We start from the raw sequence: 26,109 nt of genomic DNA on the forward strand, positions 1-26,109 counted from the left end.
TCATTTTTGACAGGCAATTTTTTTCAGCAATTGAGCGATGGTCCACAGTATGAGAAGCAGCAAAAGCATTTTATTTGCTGTATAATTAGTGTCATTAGAAATATGATTGGTAAAAAAACAACACACAAGTCCACACAGAAAGGAAAGCTTAATAAAAACCAAAGAGCACTGGAGGGCTGGTGGTGGTGAAGACTTAGCAGAGAAGTTTTTTTAAAAAGTCTTCCAAAGTTCTGGACAGCAACAACTTCTTTTGGCCACTAGAGATGGTAACAGATCTTCCTACTACTTTGCATCAGAGTGTCCTCCTCCACCCTTGCTGGACTGCTAGCTTCAAATCACTTAAATGTGTTGCAGAGCATGAGAAGGGAACTAAACACAAGATCATGATCCGTTCGCATTAGATAATGGCTTCCATGCAACTGATCTGCACATGCAAAGGCATAAAACTTACTCAGCAAACACTATCTTCTCAAGAATCACTTCAAGTCGTAACAATGCTTCACTTTAATTCCTGTATTTTTGAAAAGGTGGTAGAAGTACTGCATTTATTTAAACAATAACATGCTTCTCCTCCTTCAAACAGAAAATACCTTTTAATCTTTAAAACAGAATGATTTTTTCTCTGACATTGAAATGACAAGACATTCTTAGTTCATGAAAGTAACAAATGTGTTTCTGAAGCAAGAAGTTGCCACAACAATTATTTGTAAACATTATACCCACAACAGTAAGTACATCAAAACTCCACACTTCCACCTTAAAATAAACCACAAAGCTTTGACATGAAATACATAAAAAGTTTATTATGTATGTACCCCATTTTGTTATCTGGAGGAGAAAATCTGAGGCAACAGTTTGGTGCAGTACAGAGAAGCAAAGCAATATACAGTAGCTGCACACAGCTTGATTGGTTTCAGATCACAACTAAATACTCTTACTATGACCGTTAGTACAGAAATGTTCTGTAATTAGAAAAAATGAGAAGTATTACTCTCATGCTGTACAGTCTCATGTTTCTTGGTTAGAAAAGAACAACTGATTGAGTTTGAATCTTTCATGCCTGAATCTTTCACACCAACTTGCTCGGCTGTTGCCTCTGGAATGTTCAGCACAAAGGTTAAGCTCCAGACATAATTTAAGTGCTCTTCATGTGCAAACTGTTACTGGCTAAAGCTTTCAAAGTACATTTAATTACAGATATGAACACCCTGTAAAGATATGAGGATATGATAGCAGACCCAGAGGCCAATACAGATTCTTTAAGAGAAATGCTATGTTCCACTGCAGTAGTTCTAGTCCCTGATTAGGTCCTTCCAAAGAGAGGGCTTATTTCAATTGTAGGAGATAGACCACTCTTTGACAGAAGCATCATGGGATGTTGTTACCAGAGTATGTTCATCCAACCATGCCAAGCCGCTTACATGATGTAGTCTGTGAGCATCTGTATGGCAGTGTGAAGTAATAGAAAAGAATTAGGAAGGCTAGGCTGACAAAATAACTTTAGCACATATTCCAAATGTGATTCTCAGCTGCTTTAAATACTAGTAGTGCATTTTAAGAGTGATTACAAAATAACGTAACAGAAGAGTTCTGGCTATTGTAGCTAGATAGAGATTAACATAAAGGCTAAATTAGTTTGGGAACATTCAAAGCCTTCTTACTGTTAGTCCTAGAAAACGGGTACTGTGTTAGATTTCAAGAACTACTAGCAACTTTCAAAACTAAGATTTCGAAGGAAACATACCTGGTATCTTGACTCTGGTCTCTGGATCACTTACGGTCCAAACATATACCATCATGTCCATGCCTCCAGAAGCAAAGTGTTCATTGTCTGGTGACCAGGCAATACAAACAATTTTTGCATGGTGTCCGTAAAAGACGTTATGTTCCTATTTGAAAGTTAGAAATACAGTGTTATTTCATTAGTTTAAGCTACTTCAGGATATTGCTGGCTTTTAATGTGTAGCATCACAATAAAATACTGCAAGATTCCAGACAATGTACATCTCGGGTACAGATGAATGCCCTAAATAAACCAAATGTTGGCTTTATTTTATGCTATTTATTTAAACACTTATCAGGCCAATACAATTCCAATCCTTTTGTAAAAAAACGCTAAGAGTTTTTCTATGAAAACTGGATCTGTAAAACGCATACACAACAAGTCACTTCTTGCTCAGAGGCTTTTAAAATAACCCCACAGATGTTTCTAAAAGCAAAATTCTTTCAATTTTTACTTAGAAAATGAAACATTTTTGTGGAATGCCATCCTGCATTTTTTACTTCAGTGTGGTTTCAGTCGAAGCTTAATGACTTTACAGGCTGATACATATATTGACTGCTCAGCTAAAAAGTGGAAATTGCCCATTTTTTGGTTCTTGGTTAAAAGCCACTAGATTGAAGGATAAAGCAAGATTCCCTGCCCTAAGGTATCCTGAATAAAGAACCTGCATACTTTGTAATCTTTTGTATTTAACTACTGCTAGCCTGTGGAAATCCAACCCCTCCCCCATTTAACTCTATGTATGTTATTGGATGGGTTTGAGTGTTTTCCCAGTAGCCAACTTATGCTGTACATTTCCTCGCCTATTCTTATGATCTGGAGGCTTCACAGAGTTGCTTTTCACAGCAGCCTAACTCAAAACACCAGGTAAACAGACAGTCACAGAAACACCAAATATACATCAATGATTTAACAATTAAGTCTCACTAGCTATACTGTATTTCACCACAACATATTTAGACATGAGATGCCAGTCAATTTGTTTTTAAACAAACAAAACTCCTGATACAATTCTTACCGCATAGCCATCACTGACACTAAAGACAGTGACAACTTTGTTTGCATCACAGACTGCAAGAAAGGCACCATCGTGAGAATATGCCAGGTCAGTAACGGGACCTTTAGCTTCCAAAGACTTATCATCATTTTTCAAAGAGGTTCCTTGGATTGAATACAAACGGACATTCCCATCCTGCAAATTAGTAGTGAAGAAAGGGGGAAAGTACAAAAATCACTTTACAATAGAAAGTGGAAGGCTTACTGAGTTTCTGGAACTTTTTGCATCAATTCTATCTGGTAGTGCTTATATTAATAGTTTAAAGAAGCTGTCATTTATGCTGGCTACAATCAACCAAGTCTAGAATATAGACCTCATTTCTAGAATTTGCCTACTTCAAGCATATGCTGGGTAAAAACAATTTGATGATTTAAAAAGAGCAAATATAAGATAAAAAAATGAAATAGACATTAGGTCACAAAGGTGGGAGAACCTGCAGAACGAAAGCCAGGCATACCAGCTACACATAGTTTACTTGTTACAATACTGCTGTTGCTACAAACTGCCACCTACTACTTCTCAACACAACACATCTACTATTGTTAAAAGCTTCTGTTACTAGTTCCAATGTTCAAAAGTAGTACAGTTTTAGGAAGTGCAACCTTACCGCTCCTCCCACTGCTGCTGTACCTCCTCCAGGGTGAATGGCTACAGCTTCTGGTTCGTAGCCAAGGTCATCGATTGCAAAACATTTTTTCTTATCTTTCATCAAGACAATCTGTAAATAGAAACCCAGAAACTAAGACCCTCCTTCTAAGTGCCTAATACAGAACTATGACTAAGCCACATTGCTTAGTCACAAATACTGATCCACTCTGATTGCTCAGAAGTTTACTATATTCTGATCTTAAGGGAACAGTTTCATTAAAAAAAAAAATGCCTATGTGCAGTGACTGACTAATCTGCTGTACTGGAGTACTTATGTGCTCTAAATTAGGTAGTGCAGGGCACACTCTACTGCCTTCAGCTTCGCCTCATTTGGTTTGAGCATGAAAAACACGGACAAAGCATTATTTTTAGGAATGCTTACTCCCTTCCTGGTTCACTCTTAAAGGAAAGGAGGCAAGACCAAATTAGTAACAAGTTAATACTGCAATGTTAAATTTTAAGGGCTATTTCCTATCCCGTTCTATACTATGGACAACTGGAATTATAACTCACATAGGAAACAGGTTTGGACGACACTACTGAAAGTCCCAAGCATAAAACCAGCATCCATACAGAAGGCATAAATCATTAGAAGTTAAGCATGCTTTGACACAAGATAGCCCTGGTACAATGTGTCTGGTTTTGCATGATCTGAATACTACTGGCAAGCAAGCTAGAGCTACCTATGCTGTACAACAGCATTAGTTAGCTGATTAGTTGGATTAGTTGGAAAAAAAAAAAAAATTTGCAGGAGCAGGACATCCTTTCCTCAAAATCACATCACTGAACACATCAGGCAAGAGCATGATTCAGACTGGTGTAGCCTTCCAGCAAAGCTGTATTGATAAATTCAGATGCATCCACACTAGGGACCATGTGAAATTTACATCTATACATAAAACTGTGAAATTGGTACAGGATGCAAAAAGACAAGCCTATCAAGTACCCTGCTTAATTATGTTCCCCATAGCTTTTATTAGGAAATTCTGCAGATGTGCAAGGTGATCCCACACTGAACAGGTTTGTCAGAAACTATCACGTTACCATACACAGCATTAACAGACCAATTGTGTTGATAATCCACAAGTTGACACTTACTTGTCCAATGCAGAGAACTACAGTATAACCACCAGGACCCACAGCTAAACATTTTGGTTGAACATCCATTTTCACAGCATCCTGGCCACTGGAAGAAGGCGTGCCATGGTGGAGAAGCAGGAAGGATAAAGCAGAAAAAAATTATTCCATGCCTACCATTATTTAAAATTGCCTATTCAAATAATCACCCACTAACGATCAAGAACATGCATAATTTAATTCTTTTAATAATCTGCAAAGTTTCCTTCTGTTTACTGTTTAAAGCATTAGTATCTTGATCAGGTAACACACCTTTGAAGTGAAAGTCAATGTTAGTACACTAGAATAATTTTTTTTAAACTAACTAGGTGATCTTAATAGGATTCCTTAAAGTTTTTTGCTTCAATTGTGGTTTCCATGAAGAAACAGCTGTGTCCCACCCCTGCTACCCACATCTATTACCAATATTGCTGGGTATTTGTGAACCATAAAGCAGACACCCTTCCCACAGTCCCCTAACTAAGCCACCTGATACAAGGCAGATCTCTATCTAACCTGTGGAAGGGATGAGACAAATTGAAAATTCTGGGATGCGTTTCTTGTTATCACAGAAAAAAAAGCAAAGTTGGTACAGCAATCATTTCTACAGTTTCCATGGTAACTTAAAACCTGAATAAATTGCAGCATAAAATTCTTTACCATATAAATCAACAAAACTCTTGCTGGGAAATAGTTAGGGCTGCAATACTACAATAAAAGGCAACATTTTAACTAACCTGTAGTCCCTCTTGCTAAGGTTGGTATATCGCACAGTGTCATCCATACTGCAGGTGACCAGCTGATCCATTTCATCCACTGCCATTCTAGAAACCTGGTTTGTATGGCCTTTCCCAGAAAAGCCATCATTCTCTCCAGTTTCAGAATCCCAATAATGTGCATAGTAGAATTAAGGAACATTTGAAGATACTGGTGCAGTCAGTTACAGCAACACAAAAAGTTAATTGACAGAATAGCTAAGGTTAGAAGGCACCTCTTGAGACAGTTTAGTTCAACCCACTGCTCAAATCAGTGTCAGCTACAACAGGATGCCCGTTACATTGGGTTTTGAGTATCTCTAGGGATGGAGACTACAAATTCCCTGGGCAACCTGTACCAGGGTTCAACCAACCTCACACCCTCAAAATATTTTTTAAATTAACCTCTGATGCTCTGTAATGAGCTAAATGACCTACCACAAACAGTAGCAAATACAGGAACAATTAGCATTAGGTCCAAGAATAGGAAATACTTTTTAAAGAATTACAGTGAAAAGTCCTGCGACATTGGCTTTCCCTGATTTTATATGTTAACATCAGTTTGAACTATTAACACTATACTACCAGTTTGTAAAGAAACAAGTCCTATATTTACAATGGTTTACGCCAATGTGACACCATTTTAATGCATCACGGCAGGCAGGGTGAAGGACTGCAGTTTTATATATAAGCTTCAGAATGCTAAAGAAAAGCCAACAGTCTTCTAAGTGAACACATCCCCTTTAACGTGCCCTTTGGGAACGAGGCTGCATTACCAGTGTTTTGCTCCAAAAACCAACAGGACTAAAATAGAGTCTCAAAAGAAGAAGTACAAGTTCTCCTCAGTAATGCGAAAGCCTGAGAAAGACATTTGACATACCAAACAAAGAACCCAATCAACATGTCACAGAACTTCAAAAACACACCTTAATACAGGTGGGAAAAACACAACTATAGAGAAATGCATGTTAATGGGTCAGAGATAGGTCAACAAGAGTTTATCTTTCTTGTCCTGAACATCTGAAAAACAAGATACATGACTTCCAGCATATGCTAAGATCTACTTGTCTATTGCACATAACAGCAAGAGCACATATGACAGAACACGTGGAAAGTTACAAGAGGCTAATTTAGATATTTACTTGCTCCTCCATACTAACAATCTATCTACCACAAAGAAGTGACAATTGGAAATTAAGAACTGGCTTATATTTAGCAGGCAAGTATAAAGGCAACCAGTAAAATAGACAAGAAAGGGGAAAGCAAAATAAACTTCTTCAGACATAAAATATTCACTTGTGTCCAATAAACATAAGGTTTTGTCTTTGGCAAAGTTTTTTTTTTTTCTCCTAATGAGCTCTCTCAGACTATAAGGCTAGAAGAAATATCACTATCATTCAAAGGATATTAATATGACCATCATTACTTCCAGAGTAAATATAGGACTTTCCACCATTTTTATGCACTGTAAGACACTGAATTGATTTACTATGACCCTGTGAATGGGACACAAATAATAATTATTAATGGCAATTTTTCATCTTCACACATACATATATCAAACCTATTTAAGAAAAATTACATGTTACTCAGAAGATATCATATTTTATTCACAAGCATTAAAAGTCACCCAGAATACAAATCACTAATTAACAGCAGTTATTTAACTGTTGCAGCATTGCTATTTCCATGTACTTTTTGAAGAGAAGGAATAGGTGCCATGAATATCCTTATTAGCCTGCTGGGCCAAAATACTTTCATGGCCTTTTCATCGACAAAGTTTGCTTTTCGGGCGCTTTATGATTCAGGGAAGAGGACTAAATATGGTCATATACCCACACCAACTGCCAGAATTATAGCAGCAATAGCAAGAATCTGGGACGTCTGTTTCTAGTTCATGTAAAAATGTAAGTTCCCGTGAGAGTGCTGTGTCAGCGAACCCTTTAAATCCTAAAATTAAAGCTCAGTTGCACAGTAGCCCTAGTCACCTTGTTCACAATACACTAGCTCTGGCAGAATGAGACATCACTGGTAGTTTTCTATCTATGCTGTATTTCTTTTCTCATCTCAGGAATGCTTAAAAGCTGCTACAAAAGGCAAGTTGATAACCTTAACTGAAACCAAAATAAGTCTGTGTATTTGCACAAAGCACAGTATCACGCACGCAACATTTTAACTTCCTGATTCATGTGACTTGCAAGAGTCAGTCACACAACTTGTCTGGCAATGCTAATTTAACAAAACCATGTTTTAATAGCTACTATTCCATCTAGACAACTTCAACCACTGAGTCCTTTATTGCTGAAACTGGTGCAACAACAGAAGTTTAACCTACCTTTATGACACGTAAAGGCTTATTTGGATTGTTCTTGTCCAAATAATTGATATAGCCAGACAGGGAGATAGTCAGTAAATGGTCTTTCTGCCACAAGCAACCCAGCTGCTGATCCAACACGTTTGATCCCATGTTAAAAGTACTGACAACAGAATTAGCACCAACATCCCAGATTTTAGCAGTTTTATCTCCAGAAGCAGAAAGCAACTGACTACTGTCAGGGCTCCAACTAATCTGTAAAAAACAAATGTCACCACAAGATGGTAAATGCATTTATTATTGCAAGAATTCATGGTCCATGAACTTGGCAATGAAATACTATGGACCATTTGCAAAAGTGAAGTGATACTTACAGCATAAATACCTCCATCATGAGCTTTGCCTCCACCAAGAGCGCACACTTTCTCTCCAGTCTTCCCATCATAGACAAAAATCTTAAGAGAGCACACAGACATATAACTTAAAGGGAAAAGCAGTAACAGAAAAAAACCCAAGAACGGAAACACTGTAACTTGCACTGCACAGATAGTTCTTTTGTTACACGGACTGCTTGCAGGTTTATCAAACACTAGATTTTTGAAGAAGAGGCACAAGTATTTCTGCATTTAATATTTAAGACTATAAAAATGAGATGACAATTGTAAATAGTCACAGTAAGCCCGTCTGTACATTGGATCCTGACATTTGAAATTCTGGAAGATGTTACATTTTTGACTCCTGCTGTGATGGCAGCTGCTTAGCATTGCAGTCATGAGAATCTGCCTTCTTAGGAGGAGCCACGTATGGTAACCGTGTCATTGTCAAATCTGCCCTTATCAGTATGGAGTCCACATGGAGCCAGGGTGCTATCTATGAGTTCAGTATTTCAGCCCGACTTCTCAGTATCGTAACAAGGACATAGTATTCCAAAAGCCTAACTTGCTCCTGCCAAAATAACCTGTAAGAGAAGTAATATGCTAGGGTGATGAAACAGGGAAAAAGGCTGAGTGAGAATAGTCTGGTTGACATCAGTTGTTACAGCTTTATAGGAGAATACTTAAAAGTTTAAGCAAGTCATTTCTTGGCATCAAAAAAAAGCAACATGGATTTTACAATACTAAATCCTATTCCCAAAATGCACAAGAAAATATTCTCATACTAAAATCACTACAAAAAGGGTTCCTTGTTCTTTACCTGGCCATCTGCACTAGCTGTAGCAAATCTGTTCCCATCAGGAGAAAACCTCACACAGTTCACAAACCGTGTATGGTCCTATAAGAAAAAAGTAAAAATCAGCACACAAAACGAGAACAGACCTTTTTACATAGAAGATAATCCAGTAACAATGAAGTTCCTGCATGCAAGCCATAAATTAGCTGTGTAAGAGATGCAGGCTGTAGAGAATTGCTACAGAGCAAGTCTAGCCTCCATCTGAAGAGGATCATGGGGATCAAGAACAGTCCAGGGAAGAAACTGTGACATCAATACTGATGTAGTTCAAACAACGCAGCACAATACCAGGTGAATGAGTACCCAATTTCAGGGATAGGTAGGAAAAAACCCTCAGCTGCAGCCTTCAAGCAAACATGGGATTCTTCACCTCTGGTCACTGAATTCTTCCGCAACATTCTCCAGATTTTGACTCTTGCTTCATTGTGCAAGTAAGTTTTATGCATAGAAGAGGACTTTATCCTTCTTATTGTATAAAATACAGGCATGAAGAACAGATTATTATTTTACTGGAATTCCATTTCTGGGAGACTGCAAGTGGCAGCTCTGTGAAGTAACCAGGCAAGACTGATGTATGCTCCCCAAATAGACTATTTACAAGTAGGAGACTATTCAAACCATGCTAACTAGAAAACACACATTAAATAGGGAAGCACCACAATGAGGCCAAAGCTCCCACACAAAGAGATTTGGAAGACTATTTTTAGTATTATAAAAGGCAGGTTCTAACCTACTTTCTTTAACTATAGATTTTCTTTTTTTCTGATGACACCTAAAGCTTTAATCTAAACCATGTAACAGCCTGTACCAGAATCTCATATATCAACTCAAATATCACTTTAAAAGGAAGACTGCATCACATACCAGTCTAAGCAGCACTGGTAAGCAATTCAGACTTCAGAGTTCCAAAAGAACAAGCTTAGCAAAATGCAAGTATCAGCTTAAGTTCAGAAATATATTAGGCAACTACATCATTTCATTGGATTGCAGAGCTCAAAACAATTCCTTTTCTAGAACTGGAACAGAATCCTTACTAGAGTCAGTGTATGAAGACTACTCAAGGCACATACTTAAGAAAAATAAAAGGCCTACTACTGTGTTTTTAAAAATAAAATAAGAACTAAGCATTTTGAATTTGCTACTGCAATAACATCCAGTACCTCTGCAATAGTTTTTTTGAGGCAAGAGACATGTCTTCTGCCATCAGAAACAGCTGCAGAAGCTTTTGACTTTTTATTTTCTTTGGCCTCAAGTAACAATGAATGTCTTAAATGTGGCAGTTCCAGGCTTTGTTTCATTTATGTAAGAGATTTTTAACTAGTAGAATAAGAAACAAAAAGTGAAAAGGAATGTAGAAGAGACAGAAAACTGACCACAGAAGTTACATACCCATTCCTCATTGTAGAAAGCAGTTATGTTTTCAAACATCTACACTCACCCTTCCTAAGCTGCCCTGGGATTTCAGATTTGAGCACTCTTAAGAAGATTGGAAAATTCCATTCACACCACCACATTTCTTGAAGAGTATTATGAAATTCTACACGTCTGCACTGGGAAGCAGAGCTCAGAAAGCAGCAATAGGGCCAATGAAACATCCTACTTAAGTTATGGAAGAGGATGAAAAGCCATAAAAAACCCCAAAAAACTCCCCCCAGAACACCCAGAAAAAGTGCTTCAGGTTGTCTTCTTAACCAATCATTTATTTAAGTTTTTTTGGCCTGAGACAAGCCTTCAGTTATACTCATACATGGGTTTAAGAAAGCCACTTGACACCAACTATGCCTCAAAAGGGGGAGCTAAGAACTTTTGTTATAACAGCTAGTTGCAACAAGAACTGCAAGCTTGTTGGAAAGCTTTTAGTCAACTTGCTGCACAGTTTAACAGAGCCACATCTAAACTTAAACTCACACTTATTGTAAACTTGAACTTGAATGGCGGTCCCTCAAAGAAAGCGGCACAATTGTCATCACTGCCAGTTGCCAGACGATATGGTCTTGTTTGTTTAAAGTCCACGCTATTGATCACTTTGTTGTGCCCAGTAATCTCGCCAACAGAAGAACCACTATCCCACAGGAACACTGCTCCGAATCTAGTTAGAAAAGCACACAAAACTACAATCCATAAAAGTTACATGTAGATTAACTCCTTGAGCATCTGCAAACAGCAGATTTGAGTGCACTCAAAGAAAAGAAATTAGGTCATCTCATTAATCTCACGCAAGCGCATCATAGTTCCCTGAAGGATATTTGAGATCTTGCTGGAGAGAGAATCTAATCTTCAGTAGGAGACATTTGCTGAAGGGGACAGACAAGCAAGTTTTATGTATAAAGCTTCTAAAATTCAGAGATCCAAAAGATATTCTTCAGTAAGTCTGTCGGTTTATAAAAGAAAGCAGTTAAGTTATTAGTCACTATTTATTTATTACTAGTCACTACACAGAATGCAGAAAGCTAGGATAACAATGACATCTGATCATTTATCTGATTATTTAGCCTAGACTGGATACAATCACTTTTACAACTATTATTACTTGAAGTTTTAAGGAAGGAGACTTGTAACAGCATTTTTGTCACCTCTAACTTTAAATCACCTTAAAAAAAAAAAAAAAATCAGTATAATCAATACGGTGCCATTAAACTGCCAGGGCATCGCTATTAAAATGGGTTCTATAGAATCACTTCAGCAAAATTCTAGATTGAAAGTACATCCACCTAACAGGAAATTGGCAGACTTTTTGAAGTAGGAGAGCAAATTTACATAGTAACTACCCAGGGGCAGACGGGGGTGGAGGGAGGGATGGAGGACAAAGAATCTCTCTCTCAAATATCAGGACACAGTACATGATGGTGATTAAAAAATGGTGCAGGGGGTCAGGGAACAGGACCACACCATGTTTTTCACACCTTTAGGCATAAGCCTACCTGGTCTGGACTCTGCCTTAAAGATCTGTCAGTCTTTAAACATTAAAGGACAGGCACAAACCTGACTCTAATGGGCACCTCATTTAGTCAGACAAGGACAACTCGTTATGATTTTCTCTTAATTACCATAATAAGGCCTAAAAATATGGGCATGTTGCTGAGGGAGAAAATTCAGACACACTTTTTTCTTTATTTTTTTACTCTTATTCAATCACATCCTCTCAATTTGGGAAGGGTGAAAGAAGAGGAAGAGAATTGTCTTGTGGTTCTGCCTTCCTACTCTATCATAATTAGAAAAAAAAAATCCACCAAAAGGCATACTGAACAGGTATCATTGAATGTAATACCCACCTCTAAAAAACAAACAAGACCTACACAATTTTAAACTGAGCAATTCTAACAGAACTGTATTTTCCAAGTAGTTTTACAGCTGTCAAATACTGCATAAAGAATTGTGCTGCAGAACAGCACAACTTTAAGTCTAAACAGGGAACAAGCCATGATTTTCTTCCCTTGAAGAATTAAAAGCTTTGTGCAAAGAACCGGCTTTGTTAGAATACAGAGGTTTACAGTATATGTATGTGTGTATATATATATACACACACACACACACACACACAAAAGAATTACTCACTTTTCCCTTCCTTCTCCAACCACAGCAATTCTCTTGCTGTCTTCAGTCCAGGCAAGGTCCTTTATTTTTCCTGCAAACGGCTGATACTCATACTTCAGTAGGTGTTCCTTCTGGGTAGTATCCCAGATTCTCAGCTTTCCAGAGACATCTGCCATAATAAAATAGAATATAACTATTGTTGTTCCAGCATGACTCGGTCACATGATTCAGCAATCTGCCAGGATACAGATTTTCAGCTACACTGAACACTTGTACCAGGGACCTATTATCTTACCCTATTACAATTACTACAAATCACTTGATTTAAGAATGCTGAAGACTACATCTGTTTCACTGAATTCCGTTTTAACCTGATATCAAGGTTCAAGACATGCAGCAATAAATACAACACACGGAGCCAACTTTTGCAAACAGATGTGAAAAAATTGCACAGTAAGAGGGTAGGAACTCTGATGTTATCAGCCAGTATGTGTTAAGTATCTGTGTTACACGCAAAAAAAACCCAACTCCAAACCAGCCCCACCTCCCCAGCAGCTACAAGATAGCTTACCCACACTTCATTGGGAAGTAAGCCAACCTACGTCTACAATAACAGAGCAATCTGGTGGACAGTGGCTGATACACTAAAATTCATACCTCAGCTTTTTTGGCCTTCAAAGCAAACCCATTTTGCATACAGATACCAAGTATATGTAAACATATAAAGAGATTTCTGCCCATAGAACTTGATTCATGTACACTCATCAGCATACTTTTTCTATACAGAAGCATGTACACACTTAATAGTGCAGGTATCCATACGCAACATCTGGATTACTGCAAAGGAATCCAACAGAATATTCAAAAATGGTAACATCACAAGCAGCAGACATAGCACAGGTCATAACAATTTAAGACTTAATATAATGAAAGCTTCTTTGGTCACTGTTTCCTCTCAGTATTACACAGCCCTAGAGCTTGCTTCTATTCAGAGCAATTACTGTGGTGCAGCACTGTAACCAGAGGAATTGTTCTATACACAGACATGTTTACATATCTCTAATGAAACCCACAGAGCAAATTCTGTCTATGGGACCCTTCATAAAAGCCACTGTTTTAGAATAAACCACGTGCTAAAATATGTACCTTTCACCTCAGCAGAACACTTGTGAGTTCTGTTCACTGTTTATCGGTGCATCTTTACAGTTCAATTTAAACATACAGCAACCCTGTATCTTTGGGACCTGATCACGGACTCATCTTCTCCACTTCTGCTAAAAGGACAGATGCAGAGTCCTCCACTTTACATAATTTGTTATTCAAGCAGAATTTTAATGTGGACTTCAAAATCTAATTGTTTGCTCCATCTATTAATAGACAGGACATATATAGCTTTAACTTTATGGTATCTCCCATTACTATACCTATTATGACTGCAGTAAGAGAAATTACCATAAAAGCCACAAAGCATATTGCCAAAGGTCTGCCTCATCAAGCACATGAAGTATTAATGCAGGTTGCATGGCTAATGCAAGTTTATAGATAGAGAAATGAATCTTACATGTTATACTTAGAAACAGCTTAAACAGCCTGATACTATCTTCAGACCCCATGCTCAGCAGCATCACAGAACTATTTATAAATGACAGAGAAGACTTTTGAAAGAGAAATATTGCAGCTTAAACTCATTTACTTGGGTATGACAGACAACTTCTGAAAAAGAGTCAACTGAATACTCCACCCCTAGGAACAAGGAGCTTCCTTAAGCTTATCACTAATGAAAAACTTCTGCACAGATCAGGCTATGTATATATTACTGTTCTTTTACAGAGGACTGAAAATCTACAAGGCTACAAGAACAAAATAGATGGTTATTCTGAGGATTACGTACAGCACAAACCTAGAGCACCAAGTCTGTAGAATAAAGAATGCAAACTGGATTTTAAGAAGGTATTCAATTTGACATATGGTCCACACACAAGACTGAGCCAAGAAAATCCTGGCTCTGCTTCCTTTTGGGGCGGGGGGGAAGCTATGCTATCAGTGTTCTTAAAGCTTCCCCAGTACCCAAAAGACACATATTCTAATACAGCTTTCTGATACGCAGGAAGCCAAGAAGAAAAGAACATTTTACATTTTAAAAATATTGTTCCCTTCAAATTGCTGAGAAATTCCCATTCTACTAAGACCTGTGCATGACTCTGGACTCCCCAAGAAGCTCATATTCAGAATGTTTTATTTTCAGATATATTACTTAGAAAGTATTTCTGTATTTGGGCACATTACTTGCTTCTAAAACATTTCTAATTGACAATGACTAGCAGATTTAAAAAAAAAATCCATAGATTAACTGCAATGATTTTTAAGAAATGCAAGTTATAGTATTGTATTTATCAATATTCTTCAACTGTATACCAGTCATCCTGAAAAAAGATCAATTATTTGAAGCAAGCTTCTATGAAAAAGGGTTTTTTTAGTTCTTTGTAAGTCATCAAAAACTCTAACCATTCCCACTAACAATCCAGGAAATTCATGCTGTAGAAATTCACGTTACTTATTCTTAGACTACTGATTCACATACATTACAGGGAAACTGAGAATCAGTCTCTTTCCCTGCTAACTTACCAACGAAAGCTCTTTTAGTTCAGGTTACAAATGTAAGAAAAATCATGCCAAACCTTGCCAAGTTTGGTCAGGAAGAAAGGGGGAGGGAAAAGAAAGGAGTATACACTCTTCTAGAATCCCTCCCCTGCCCCCAAAGTATGGAAGTTAATTAACAAACAGAAACAATAGTCCTGTATTTCAGAAATAACTTTTCATTCTGCTGCATGTACACAAGTCATGCATTACACTAAGATTTGTTTTCTTTAACACTTCAGACTAAGTATTTAAAGTTAGTTTTCAGGTTCTTTTTGATTTAAATAACAAATTTTAAAAACACCAAGCACTTCATTGAAAACTCTGCTTTAGGAAGAGGTTAGAAGAACAACTACAGAAATCGTTCCTCCCTCAGGCATGTACACATAATTCCACTGGAGCATGTCACATTGACTATGTATATTCTGCACATAAATGCGAAGCGTTACTACTCTTTTGCATCAAGCACTTTAACAGCTCTGTCCACATATCTCATGCAGTATGTGCATTGATACGTTACCTCCAGATGCTATGTAGAATCCACTGGGAGCATACTTGGCAACTACAACCTGATGGGCATGCTCAGTGTAGATGTCAGCAATTGCAGGATTCTAGTTTAAAGGAAAAAAGTTAGTAAGTTGTATTTCATGGTTTTCAAAGGAGTATAAAATCAGACATTCACAGACAAAATTCAGAATTTCTCCTCACACTCCTTCTCTCACACCCTTCCTTCAGCTTAAATTGAACTGCTGTCTAAAACTGAGAAGTGCAGTACACATTGCAGAACACTGCTGTCCAGTACAACTAAAACAACAGGCTAATTTCTAACAACTGAAACAAAGTATTTCCTCTAACAGCCAGAACTGCTGTGACCCTTTCCTCTCCAATACTTCCAACACATCCAAAAATTGCGTAGTTGAACATGAAAATTAAGCATACGGTTAACCATATTGCACAGCCGTTAATCATCACCACATACTCAAGATCACTCAGTAACCAATGAGGTGTGTAAGGCTTGCTCTTTCTTGCTGATTGCAATCTGGTTAAAAAGCTAGTAGACCAGCACAGAAGAAGACACTTTCCCTAGTATCAAGAGCTGTACTGGAATTCTGAAAGAAATTTGCTGCCACTCCATCACAATTTTATCTCTTCAGTCTTAAACATGTTTTCAGATGTTTCAGCTTGGACAATAAAACTGACTCAATGTCAGCAGATCAATAGTATTACACTACAGAAGTGCCACACAAATCAAAAAAGGATGACATTAAGGCAAAATCTACTCTCAGATTAACTGTATAAAAAAGCCATTCTGCACATCTTCCAAATATAGTGTATATATGCTACAACAGTAATATGCTGCTCCGTAGAAAAATTTCTCTACCAGGTAACAGGTATCTTCCAGCTCCAGAAACTTGACTTATATCATCAAAACAAAAATCCATTTTAACTGCTATAATTAATACAGATTTATTCAACCAAACCAGAAAGCCACCTGATGTTATGGTATGACTCAGCCATCCAATCAGGAAAAACTATAACACCCGCGCCGTGTTAGAAAGCGGACGGCCTCCTGCTTTCAGGAGTTCTTGCTGCTGCAGTACTGTTACATCTCAGGAGACAGAATACAGCTTACTCATGCAAGAAGCAGCTCTTCTTCACTCCTGCTTTTATACATTGCTTGAGCGTGTTATAGCCCTACTGAAGTCACAATCATCTGCATTTACAGCATACATGTCACTCTCCATTTTGTGCGCAACTGGATTTTAGCTAAGCAAGACAAGATAATGTTTTCCCCATGCTACAGCTGCATCACCTACAAGTTCAGGGAGCTCAAAAACCCACACGATTCATTAGTAATGGCATACATTAGTAGTTGCTATTTTACAGCAAGAATCCCAAAGAGTCCAGGAAGCTAAGATGATGAGAGACTGGACTTAACAGACTGACTTAAGGCGTTAAATGAAAGATAGACTCCCAAATTTAAGATACAGTAAATAGATTCAGGAAACCAGGTAATAAGTTAGAGCTGCTAACTTAAATGCTGTTTATTTGAAAACATTATTTCTGTAAAGTCAGTTTTTTAACTTGTATATCTTTCGTATCCAAACTCCAGACCACCCCACTTCTAAAGAGATTTTAGGATAAGATTATATTGTTAGCTGGGACAAATGCAGTACCTCATACCAGATTCAACAAGAAGAGTGAGCTTATGTGGCTTATTTCGAATGCTGAAACCAGAGCCACATATGAAAGCGAGCAGTTGAAGTTCCAAGCTTCAAAGTAGGTTTAGACCCATGAAGACAATAAAATATTAATGAGGTATGACACCTTACAAATATCACTAGTCCTTCTGACCCACAGTGCTTTTCCAGCACTATTCCAGGACTTTTTCCTTGTTAAAGGAAGTCTCTGGCTCATGCTCAAAGATTAAGCATTAACCCTGAACGCTATACTCATCACCACTGCATTTTGATGACCTGTTTTTTTAATTAGAGCACAACCATCCCATTGGAAAACTGTTCATGCAAGGATTTACACACCGACCTCCCAGTATTTCATTTGCTTGTTGCAAACTACTATACAGGGTTCTGTATCATACAGAGAAGGCATGGCTCTCAAATAAGAGCAAACACGCTTCCATGTCAGGTCACAAACAAACTGCAACATTCTCCAACACAAAAGCCATAGCACAGGTTTTGGTCAGTTTTTGTGTTACTGCTACAATACATTCTGTAGTTGCCTGCAGAGCATCACCTGTCAATTATTAACAGTAGCAGGCTCTCCTCACCAGTTAGGTAAGTTTGAGTACCAGCGTGAATTACACCATAAAACTGAAAGATTTATGACTTCCATTCTCAACTTCCCTTGAGAGTTTAAACAGTCTAAATTTGAATTCCCACAATCCCACCTTGCCTGTGCTCAGATCATACCATGCACTCTACCTTCTGGCTCATACTGGGACTAACATTTGCACTGGGCAAACCTTCAGTGAGCTGATTCAGGAAGATAAAAGCAAATTGCTTTCTTCCAATTTAACCCCCAAAATAGGGTCAGACAAGCACTAATGACAGTGCAAGGGAGGAGGTCACAATCCATAACTTGGGCAAAAGCTGTAACGTAAGCAGAGTGGCTTTTCTCTCTTCTCTCATCACACTGTGTGCCACTACAGCGTTTAACTGGGGCTCCTGGTTTCAGAAAATTGAACTTTTCTTGATACCAAGAGTGAAACACTATTACAACAACATTATACTGAGACATTGAAACCAGAGTGCGAGCTTATTTTTGTTTTGAAGTGGATGAATTTAAACTGATTATCAAACAAGAACTTTGCAAAGAATTAAGTTATTAGTAGCATTTATTAGTAGCATTTCTGTATTATGGCATGACAACGAAGAAATGTCTGAATATAGTGGGGGTGATGAGATAAATAAGGAAAACAGCTCAAGAAGTCAATTTACAGAGGTGATTTACAGAAGCAGCCATAAACAAATCCATTGTTGTGGAGACCTAAAAATTCCAGAGAGGTATGCCCTGCCCCTCTGCAGCCCTCCCCACTCCAGGCCAAATCTGCAGAAAAAGAGGAAAGTAAATCTAGGGGAGAATTTGATTTTCTAAAGAACAAGCATTTACTTTGAAGAAAAGTATTTTTTGAGAACTAGTAGCAAGACAATAGCCTAGACATGTAATGCTTCCTCCACAGTTCTCAAAGGGATGCCATCTTTGAAAAGAAATCATTTAAATAACTCGCTTAACATTTCTCCAGTTACCACCAGAGAAGAAAAAAATCCCCAAGCCTCCACACCACAGAAAACATTAACTGGGGCATTCTAACTATTTAATCGATGAGAAAAGTTCCCTGTGACTGGGGCTGAGAACTCAACATGCAGACAGCTTGCCACAGAGTCAAGCAACTGTTTTGATTCCTGGAGGGCGGTGGGGGCGGGGGGGAAAGAGAGAAGCTACGGACTAATGCATTTAAAGATACGGGTTTGCAAGTATTTGCATGCTTCTCTTCCAAGCTGAAGGCCCAATACAGCAAACAGGAAAGGGTTCATTTATTAAGCAAACACAACACTCAACTTCATAATGGTGATACTTAAGAAGATAAACAGGGCCAACCAGAACATACCAGTCTCTCGCCTGTAAACCCTATGCAAAGAGAGGGAGAGACCTGCACATTTTACCGAGACTTTCTACAGGTTTTTACAGTCGCTGCCCATGGTTTTATGTCTGAGTCATGCACCCTGCTTATTCCCCCGCTGCTGATCACAGATCTGTGACCTCAATGGAAATTACTAAGTGTGAATGAAGCACAGGCTATTAAAGGAGAGGGGCTGGGGAAAAAAAATGAAACTTAGCGAAAGCTCTATACTACGAAACAAAATAAATCAGGATACATTACATCAACGTTTCTGATGACGACACATTTTCCATTGGTATAAAGAAAATTGTTGCCCTTAGGATCACCTCCGATAATTTTGGAAACGCCTCGTTCCACCTGCGGGAGGCTGGCGAACACTTTTTCTACGGGAAGAGGAGATCGGGAAGGGGGAAAAAAATAAATAAAATAAATAAAAAAGAAGAAAAAAGACGGCGTTTTTTATTTCTGCCCGTTACCGGACGCCAGCCGAGCAGTAGAACGCCCTGCCGGCAGGCGCGGTCACTTGTTGCTGTCAGCAGGCTGCGAGGAACCGCCGGCTCCGCGCCCGCCTCGGGGGCGGCGGAGGGCCGCCCGGCGGTCCCCCAGCTCAGCGGCGGTCCCCCAGCTCAGCGGCGGTCCCCGCCGCCTCCGCCCGGTCCCCCCCTCCCCAGCCCGGCACCCCAACGCGCCCCCCCACCCGGCTCCGCCTCGCCGGGGGCTTACTGATCTCGTACGGCATCTTCGCCCACTTGTTACTGCGGCGGGCGGTGGCGCTGGGAAGGAAGGGCTGGGAAGGAAGGGCGGCGAGAGCAGCGCAGCGCAGCCCCGCGCAGCGCAGGCGGACCGGCCTCTCGCTCTCCCCCCGCCGCCGCCGCCTCAGCCCCGCGGCGCCCAGCGGCACGAACCAGGAAGCGCCCGCGCGGCCCGCCGCTCTCCCCTGCCTTTGACCATATATAGTCAACTCTGCTCGCGCCGCGCCGCTCCCCGCCAAGCCCGCGCCCCGCTCCCTCCCCCGGAAATGCCGTCGGCTCGGACGGGCCCGGCGGGGGGCTGCGCTGGGGCGGCCGCAGGAGCCGGCCCCGCCCCGGCAGGGAGCTGCGCGGCAGGCCGCGGCGGGCGCCACACGGCGGCTCCGCCCGGCCTCGGGGTGGGCGCCGCCGCCGCCGGGCGGGCTGCGCATGCGCCGGCCCCCTCCCCCGCCCTGGGTCTCCTCGGGGCGTGCGCGGGGCTAGCGCATGCGCCGTGGCCGGGAGCGAGTGCCGTTGGAGGCCGGCTGAGGGGAGGGGATCCGCGCCGGTCCCGAGAGAAGGGGGAGCGCGGGGAGGGGAGGCATAAGAGAGACTCAGCATAGCTGCTGTGGGGAGTTTGTCCGGGTGGTAGCTGTTGGGACACCGGGCGTGTGCCTCAAGTTGCCGAGGGGACAGACCTTTGGTTTTTGCTTGGAAATCGTCATACTTGTTAGTAGGGCTTGAGTCCGCTGTAGCCACCTCCTGCAGCAGAGGCTGTGCGGGTCTCCTGGTCCTTGATTTCCTCCTGTTACGGAAGTGTTGAGAAGGCACTCTCCGTCCACAGCCAGCATTGCCTTGAAGATCGGTCTTCACCTCATCCCTTAAGCATTTATGATTGTAATGATTAACGTCTGGGGTATATTCCCATAGTTTTATGCCATTCAACTCCAGATACTGCTGAGGTGCTTTACAAACTGCAGATTTATCTCAGGAGTTGTCCCCTGAGGCCAAGTTGGATGTCCGCTTAAATGAATGTGGGCAGCAAGCTGTAAGGAGAACCACACGCTAACCTTCATGTCTCCCATACAACTTTCAATAAATTGTATTTTTCTCTCCTTCCAATGCTATTAATACAAATCATGAGAATACCTTCAGTTCTGCATGATACAGCAAGGCAAAGCATTTATATTTGCGTGGCAGAAACTCCTGAAATGGGTGCTGGTTTGTGCTTTTTTCCCTTTAACTTGCTTCATTCGTAAAGTGATTTTTTTCATATCAAGTGGGAAAAAAGCATCAGGATAGATGGGTATGATGGACTGCCTTGCACAGCCTGTGAATATAATATATGGTAACAGCAATGCTCTTAGTGTGTTCTTGGCCAGCTGACCTGTATACCAGGCATGGGGAAGCCCTTTGGGATTCTCCTTTGGAGGCTGGGAGAACAGGTGGGGGGAAAGAAAAAAAGAAATAAAGCTTTGGATTCTCAAATGCAGAAAGAATCAGCATTGCGGTACAGGGGTATAGAGGCTTTCATGCAGACAGGTGTAGGCATTTCAGGATGAAAGGATGCTGAAATTTCCCAAGAACCTGTCTTGAGTTGGCTTCTGTAGCCATTCTGCTTAAGGAACATTGAGGACAGCACACCGCTGTGCTAGGATTACTGTAAGAGGTTTCTGTACTCTTCACTTCTGCACTAAACGGATTTGGGCTTTTCCCTTGTCCAGTGTGTGGCTTCATAGAGTTACGTTTTCCTTGAAAGATTGCCATATGCCCAGTAAAAAAGCAAATTATCCATATGAAAACAGATTTTTTTTTCTTCACCTGTTTGCCTTTTTCACAAATAAATGAATCTGTATGTATTTATTATGTCAATATTTCATGCTGTGGACAAAATAAAGACTCTACATTTGCTGTAAGATGTTTTTGTGCACCAAAGCTGAATTATCTGTTATGTACATGAATAAAATCTTACGTGCCCAGAATCACGTTTACATTTTTTCAGCTACATTAGTTCATAGAAGATATTTTCTCTCCCTGCAAGGGTTGCCTGTGTAGTTTCTTAAAGCATTGACCTCTGCTCACATCCTAAGATTTTTAGTATAAATTTGATAATGACTTGAAACAATGTAGCTAATGTATTATTGAGATCTTATTCATTAACTTCTCATAAATATCCAAACAATGTCCTAGGCTTGGAAGTAGCACGTGTACCTGTGGAGACTCCTGTGAAAAATGTGGATTCAGAGTTTCAGAAGCAATTTTTTTTTTTTTTTTTTTTTTAAGGTGCCTCAAGTATTTAAGAGGCTAGAAATCCAAATCTGAAGTAGGCGGGTAAGACTCAGCATGGTGCTCCTGGAGTTTCCATTTTTCAGCTCATAGTGGGGTATGGAATTGATGCATTGTTACTTTTCCCTCTGCAAAGACTTCACTTAGATTTTATTAATTTGGTTAGCAAGTTTTAGCAATGTTTTCAAGTTTCCACAATTGTCCTCAAGCTTTAGCAGAGTCTTGGGGTTTTTTTTGAACAGAGATTTCCAGCCAGCTCAAGCTGTAAGTCCTCAGCTTCTTGGGGAATCACAGCTGACTCATATTTGGTGGCAGATTTATTTAGAATAGTTGAAGATGTTACTGCTCCCAGCTGTCGTGTGGCTCTTCTCTTGAATGACTATGTGGGGATCTATCTGCCAATGTCAGTTTACATCAGCATACCTGTGGAGATGGTAGTCTTTGGCAGAAGGGTAGGCAGCAAGTGCGAACTGCTTCGTTCCACCATACTAAATCTGCCAGAAAAGTCTGCCACCCCTGGGCTTGCGCTTGGCACATACTAAGACATTTCTGAGTATTTTGGAAAGCCAAGTTTCGCTACGTCTTTTTCAAGAGTGTGAATGTGCCACCTGCTAGAGTGTGTGCTTCATCTTCATGGCATTAATTACATAGCGACGACATGGACATCATATTAGGTTGCTTTAGAGAATGCTCAAATGTTATTATTTACTAAGTTGGTCACAGATACATATGGTGGCTTGTAAAATATGTAATGATCAATTTCTGTTCCAGAAGGCTCATAACCTGCAGCCTCAGTTCTCCAGACATGCAGATGTTTACCATTAGGCATGTGATATCAAAGATGTTCACGTATTTAGAGTTGAATACTAGTGTTATGCTTAAGGCTCTGCTGGGCCAGCATTAAGGTAACAATATGCATAGATGACAACATTGTGTGAGGAAAGTGTGTGGACTGAAGGCTGGACTTCAGACCATTAGCTAAGAAAGTAATGAAAAATCAAAGATTATGCTGTTGCATTGCTCAGCACATGGAATTTCTAAAATTCATAGCAACTTTTCACTTTTTTTTTTTTAGCATTATTTACCGTTCATCTTTGCTCACTAACAAATACGACTTGAATACTGATGAAAACACGCCCCTTAAATTTGCAACTCAGCAGTATAGCCTCAGGCACATGTTAACAAGTCCTTAGAAAGTATTTCACAGTCTTTTGGTTATTTCCACATCACTTAGCATAGCATTGCATTTATACACAAGTTTTGTCTGATGCTGAGTAGCCATCAGCTTTTCTAAAAGGACTGTTAAATAAAATACTTCTTTGTGCTGTGGCTTTTTTTCCAGGCTGCAGCTGGTTTATCTCGATGTCTTAAGGTCTAAATTGTGAAAACTGCTCCCTAATAGTCAAACAGAAGTAGAACAAGAAGTTTGAAATGAGAATTAATGTTACACATCATACCTGCTGCTATTATGACAAGACTTTAGAATGCCCGATGTCAATATATATGTACTTTAGATATTATATATTATTAATAAAATATGTATTACAAATACCAACAAGATAAATCCTCTGTTTTGTGCCCTAAGGAATACTGAATTTTGATTCCAGCCAGACTCATGTGGGGTCAGTGTCAGAATGCTGATCTGAATCAATGAAAAAAGACAGACTGTGATGAGTATTTTCTGACCCTGATACCCTGATATAAACTGAAAGCTAAAAAATACAATAGTTTGTTACTATCTTCATAGAAATACTATAGCAACATGATCATTCAATATATAAAAATGCAAACACACTAAGAATTAGGGTGAAATTCTGGTTTCACTGACCTTTGTAGGGTCAGAATTTGTTCCAGATGGGTGAAGATCAAGTTCCCTGCAGTTTAAGAGAATCTCATTCTCGGTTGCTGCAATCCCACATTTGTAGTTTCCCCAGGCCACACCTATTCCCCCATCCCTTGTTCAGATAGCGGCACTCCTGTGTTCCCATTCCTAGATCAGAGACCTGAACTGGGCCAAACCAAATGAAATTTTTGCCAGGTTGCTTTTCAATTAAATGACTGTTTGCCTGTTTCACAGGACTATTAAATGAGCTCAGGGCTTGGTGCAAAGGGCTGTGAATATGTAAGAGGAAGGCCTGCAAACTCAGCAATGCAGTTTTAGATTAGCTTCAGCTGTTACAGAGCTAAACCTTGGTTATTTCTCTTTTTTACAGGTTCTTAGTTTTGTCAGAGAGCCAAGGGAAAATTTGAGGGAAAGCTTGAGTGTCATGAGACAATTGGCATAGTAACCACTTGTGCACTTCACATGCCCCAGCAATAAGAAGTGGTTGTAGAATTCCTGTCTTTGTGACCTCTGTGTTTTGAAAAGAACTCTGGGAGCCCTAAAAAGCCAATAAAAATTAAAGGCTGTTGACTCTTTAGGTTGAGCATCACATATGGACCTTTCTGGAAAGGCCAAATTTCTGTGCTGTTCTCTAAGATATATAATGTTGATCTCAGATTGGTCCCCCTTCTCCAGAAGCTACATCCCTCTTTATGTTTGAATCAATACAGCTTTACCTGGAGCTATTAGTAATACAAGGACATGACCTTGTTACACTAAATTCTACCTCGACAAAGGTAGTTTTTGTCAGTAACATTGACAAAAATGTAAAGATGTATCTGTAGTACCCTCAGCTGTATAAAGGAAAGGAAAAGGATATGGAAAATTTTGAAAAAAAGAAAAAAAACCCCAAACCTGTTGTATCAGCCCAGTCTGTGTTTTCACCAGCAATATAGCAAGATCAGCTCAGAAACACTACGAGAGAGATCACAATCATACATAATCTTGCAGTGAAACTGCAGAGTTCTTCAAAGACAGACAGGCTGTTGCAAATGAGTGGTTTGGACCCCTTCAAAAACATCACCGTCAAAGGTATTAGCAAAAGTGATTTAATAGGAATTTATTAAAGTGCAGCTTCACAAAATTCAAGGGCAAGGTTCACTCTATTACTTAATACATGGGTGAAGTGTACAAAGAAAAATCAAGTCAGAATCAAACTAGAATGATTTTATATAGAGACCAAAAAAGTATAAGAGAGAAACGTACAAAAGAAAATGGTAGCAGTGGTCTGAGGTTCATTTACACTCAGTGTGCAAGAACACAGTGTTGGCTGGTCCTGACATCGCAACGTGGCCCAGGGAGGGCTGCACCACCACACAGGCCAAGGTGCAAATGGACAACCAGACAGACCAGCCAGTGTATTCCACAGGCACATACAGACAGCAGCCCGAAAGCTGTTAAACAAGTACTCAGGGATGGTGATGATACATTTTATAGCACTTCTGATGAATGAATGAATGCACACATTTCTGAGAGGTAATCCAGTATTGCAAACAACTGTATTATGTAGATCATTTCAAAACCAGCTACGATAATCAAAATGAAAGCAGTCAGTATTCAAACTACCAAAGCTTTTTCATGCCTGAAGAGCCAGTCTTTCAAGCAAAGCAATCTTTCACCTCAGATAACCACATTCTTTGGCACTGACTTTTGACAGTTGGGATTTACTAATCTAGAATATTATCTGTGTTTCTTTTCAGTTTCTTTATAAATCCACATTATGTTTTTAACAAGGATGTTATTTCTTAACTACTACTTAACTTTAGCTATTAGAGGCTAAAAGCAAACTATGAACCTGGAATTTTTCGTTTGTTCCTTTAGCTTTGCTTTTAACAGTCACAACTCTTAATGTCATCCATTGAGTAAACAAACAGCTCTTGGAAAACACTTAACTTCACAATTTAAATTCTAAAAATCTGGCAAGAAAACATTCTCTGGAGTCCCTTGGAGTCCAGCCCAGCTTCCCACTACTCTGTCACATACCAAGATCTTTCTTGG

At 39.7% G+C, this 26,109-nt stretch overlaps 1 protein-coding gene across 1 annotated transcript; it reads right to left on the reverse strand.

Annotated features, from left to right (window-relative positions):
* Nucleotides 1-50: 50 nt before the first annotated feature.
* WDR1 (WD repeat domain 1) lies at nucleotides 51-20,281 on the reverse strand. The gene is made up of 15 exons (XM_030015046.2): nucleotides 19,939-20,281; nucleotides 19,477-19,598; nucleotides 15,595-15,685; nucleotides 12,459-12,606; nucleotides 10,812-10,992; nucleotides 8,868-8,945; nucleotides 8,048-8,128; nucleotides 7,695-7,928; nucleotides 6,768-6,855; nucleotides 5,342-5,498; nucleotides 4,587-4,674; nucleotides 3,448-3,558; nucleotides 2,802-2,975; nucleotides 1,745-1,889; nucleotides 51-1,441 (listed from the first exon to the last, which is right to left on the reverse strand). Exons 1-15 carry the CDS (start codon nucleotides 19,952-19,954, stop codon nucleotides 1,332-1,334), a joined length of 1,824 nt encoding a protein of 607 aa, XP_029870906.1. The 5' UTR covers nucleotides 19,955-20,281; the 3' UTR covers nucleotides 51-1,331.
* Between the last annotated feature and the right edge of the window lie 5,828 nt (nucleotides 20,282-26,109).

The sequence above is a fragment of the Aquila chrysaetos genome, chromosome 1 (genome assembly GCF_900496995.4).
Source record: "Aquila chrysaetos chrysaetos chromosome 1, bAquChr1.4, whole genome shotgun sequence".
Taxonomy (NCBI): domain Eukaryota; kingdom Metazoa; phylum Chordata; class Aves; order Accipitriformes; family Accipitridae; genus Aquila; species Aquila chrysaetos.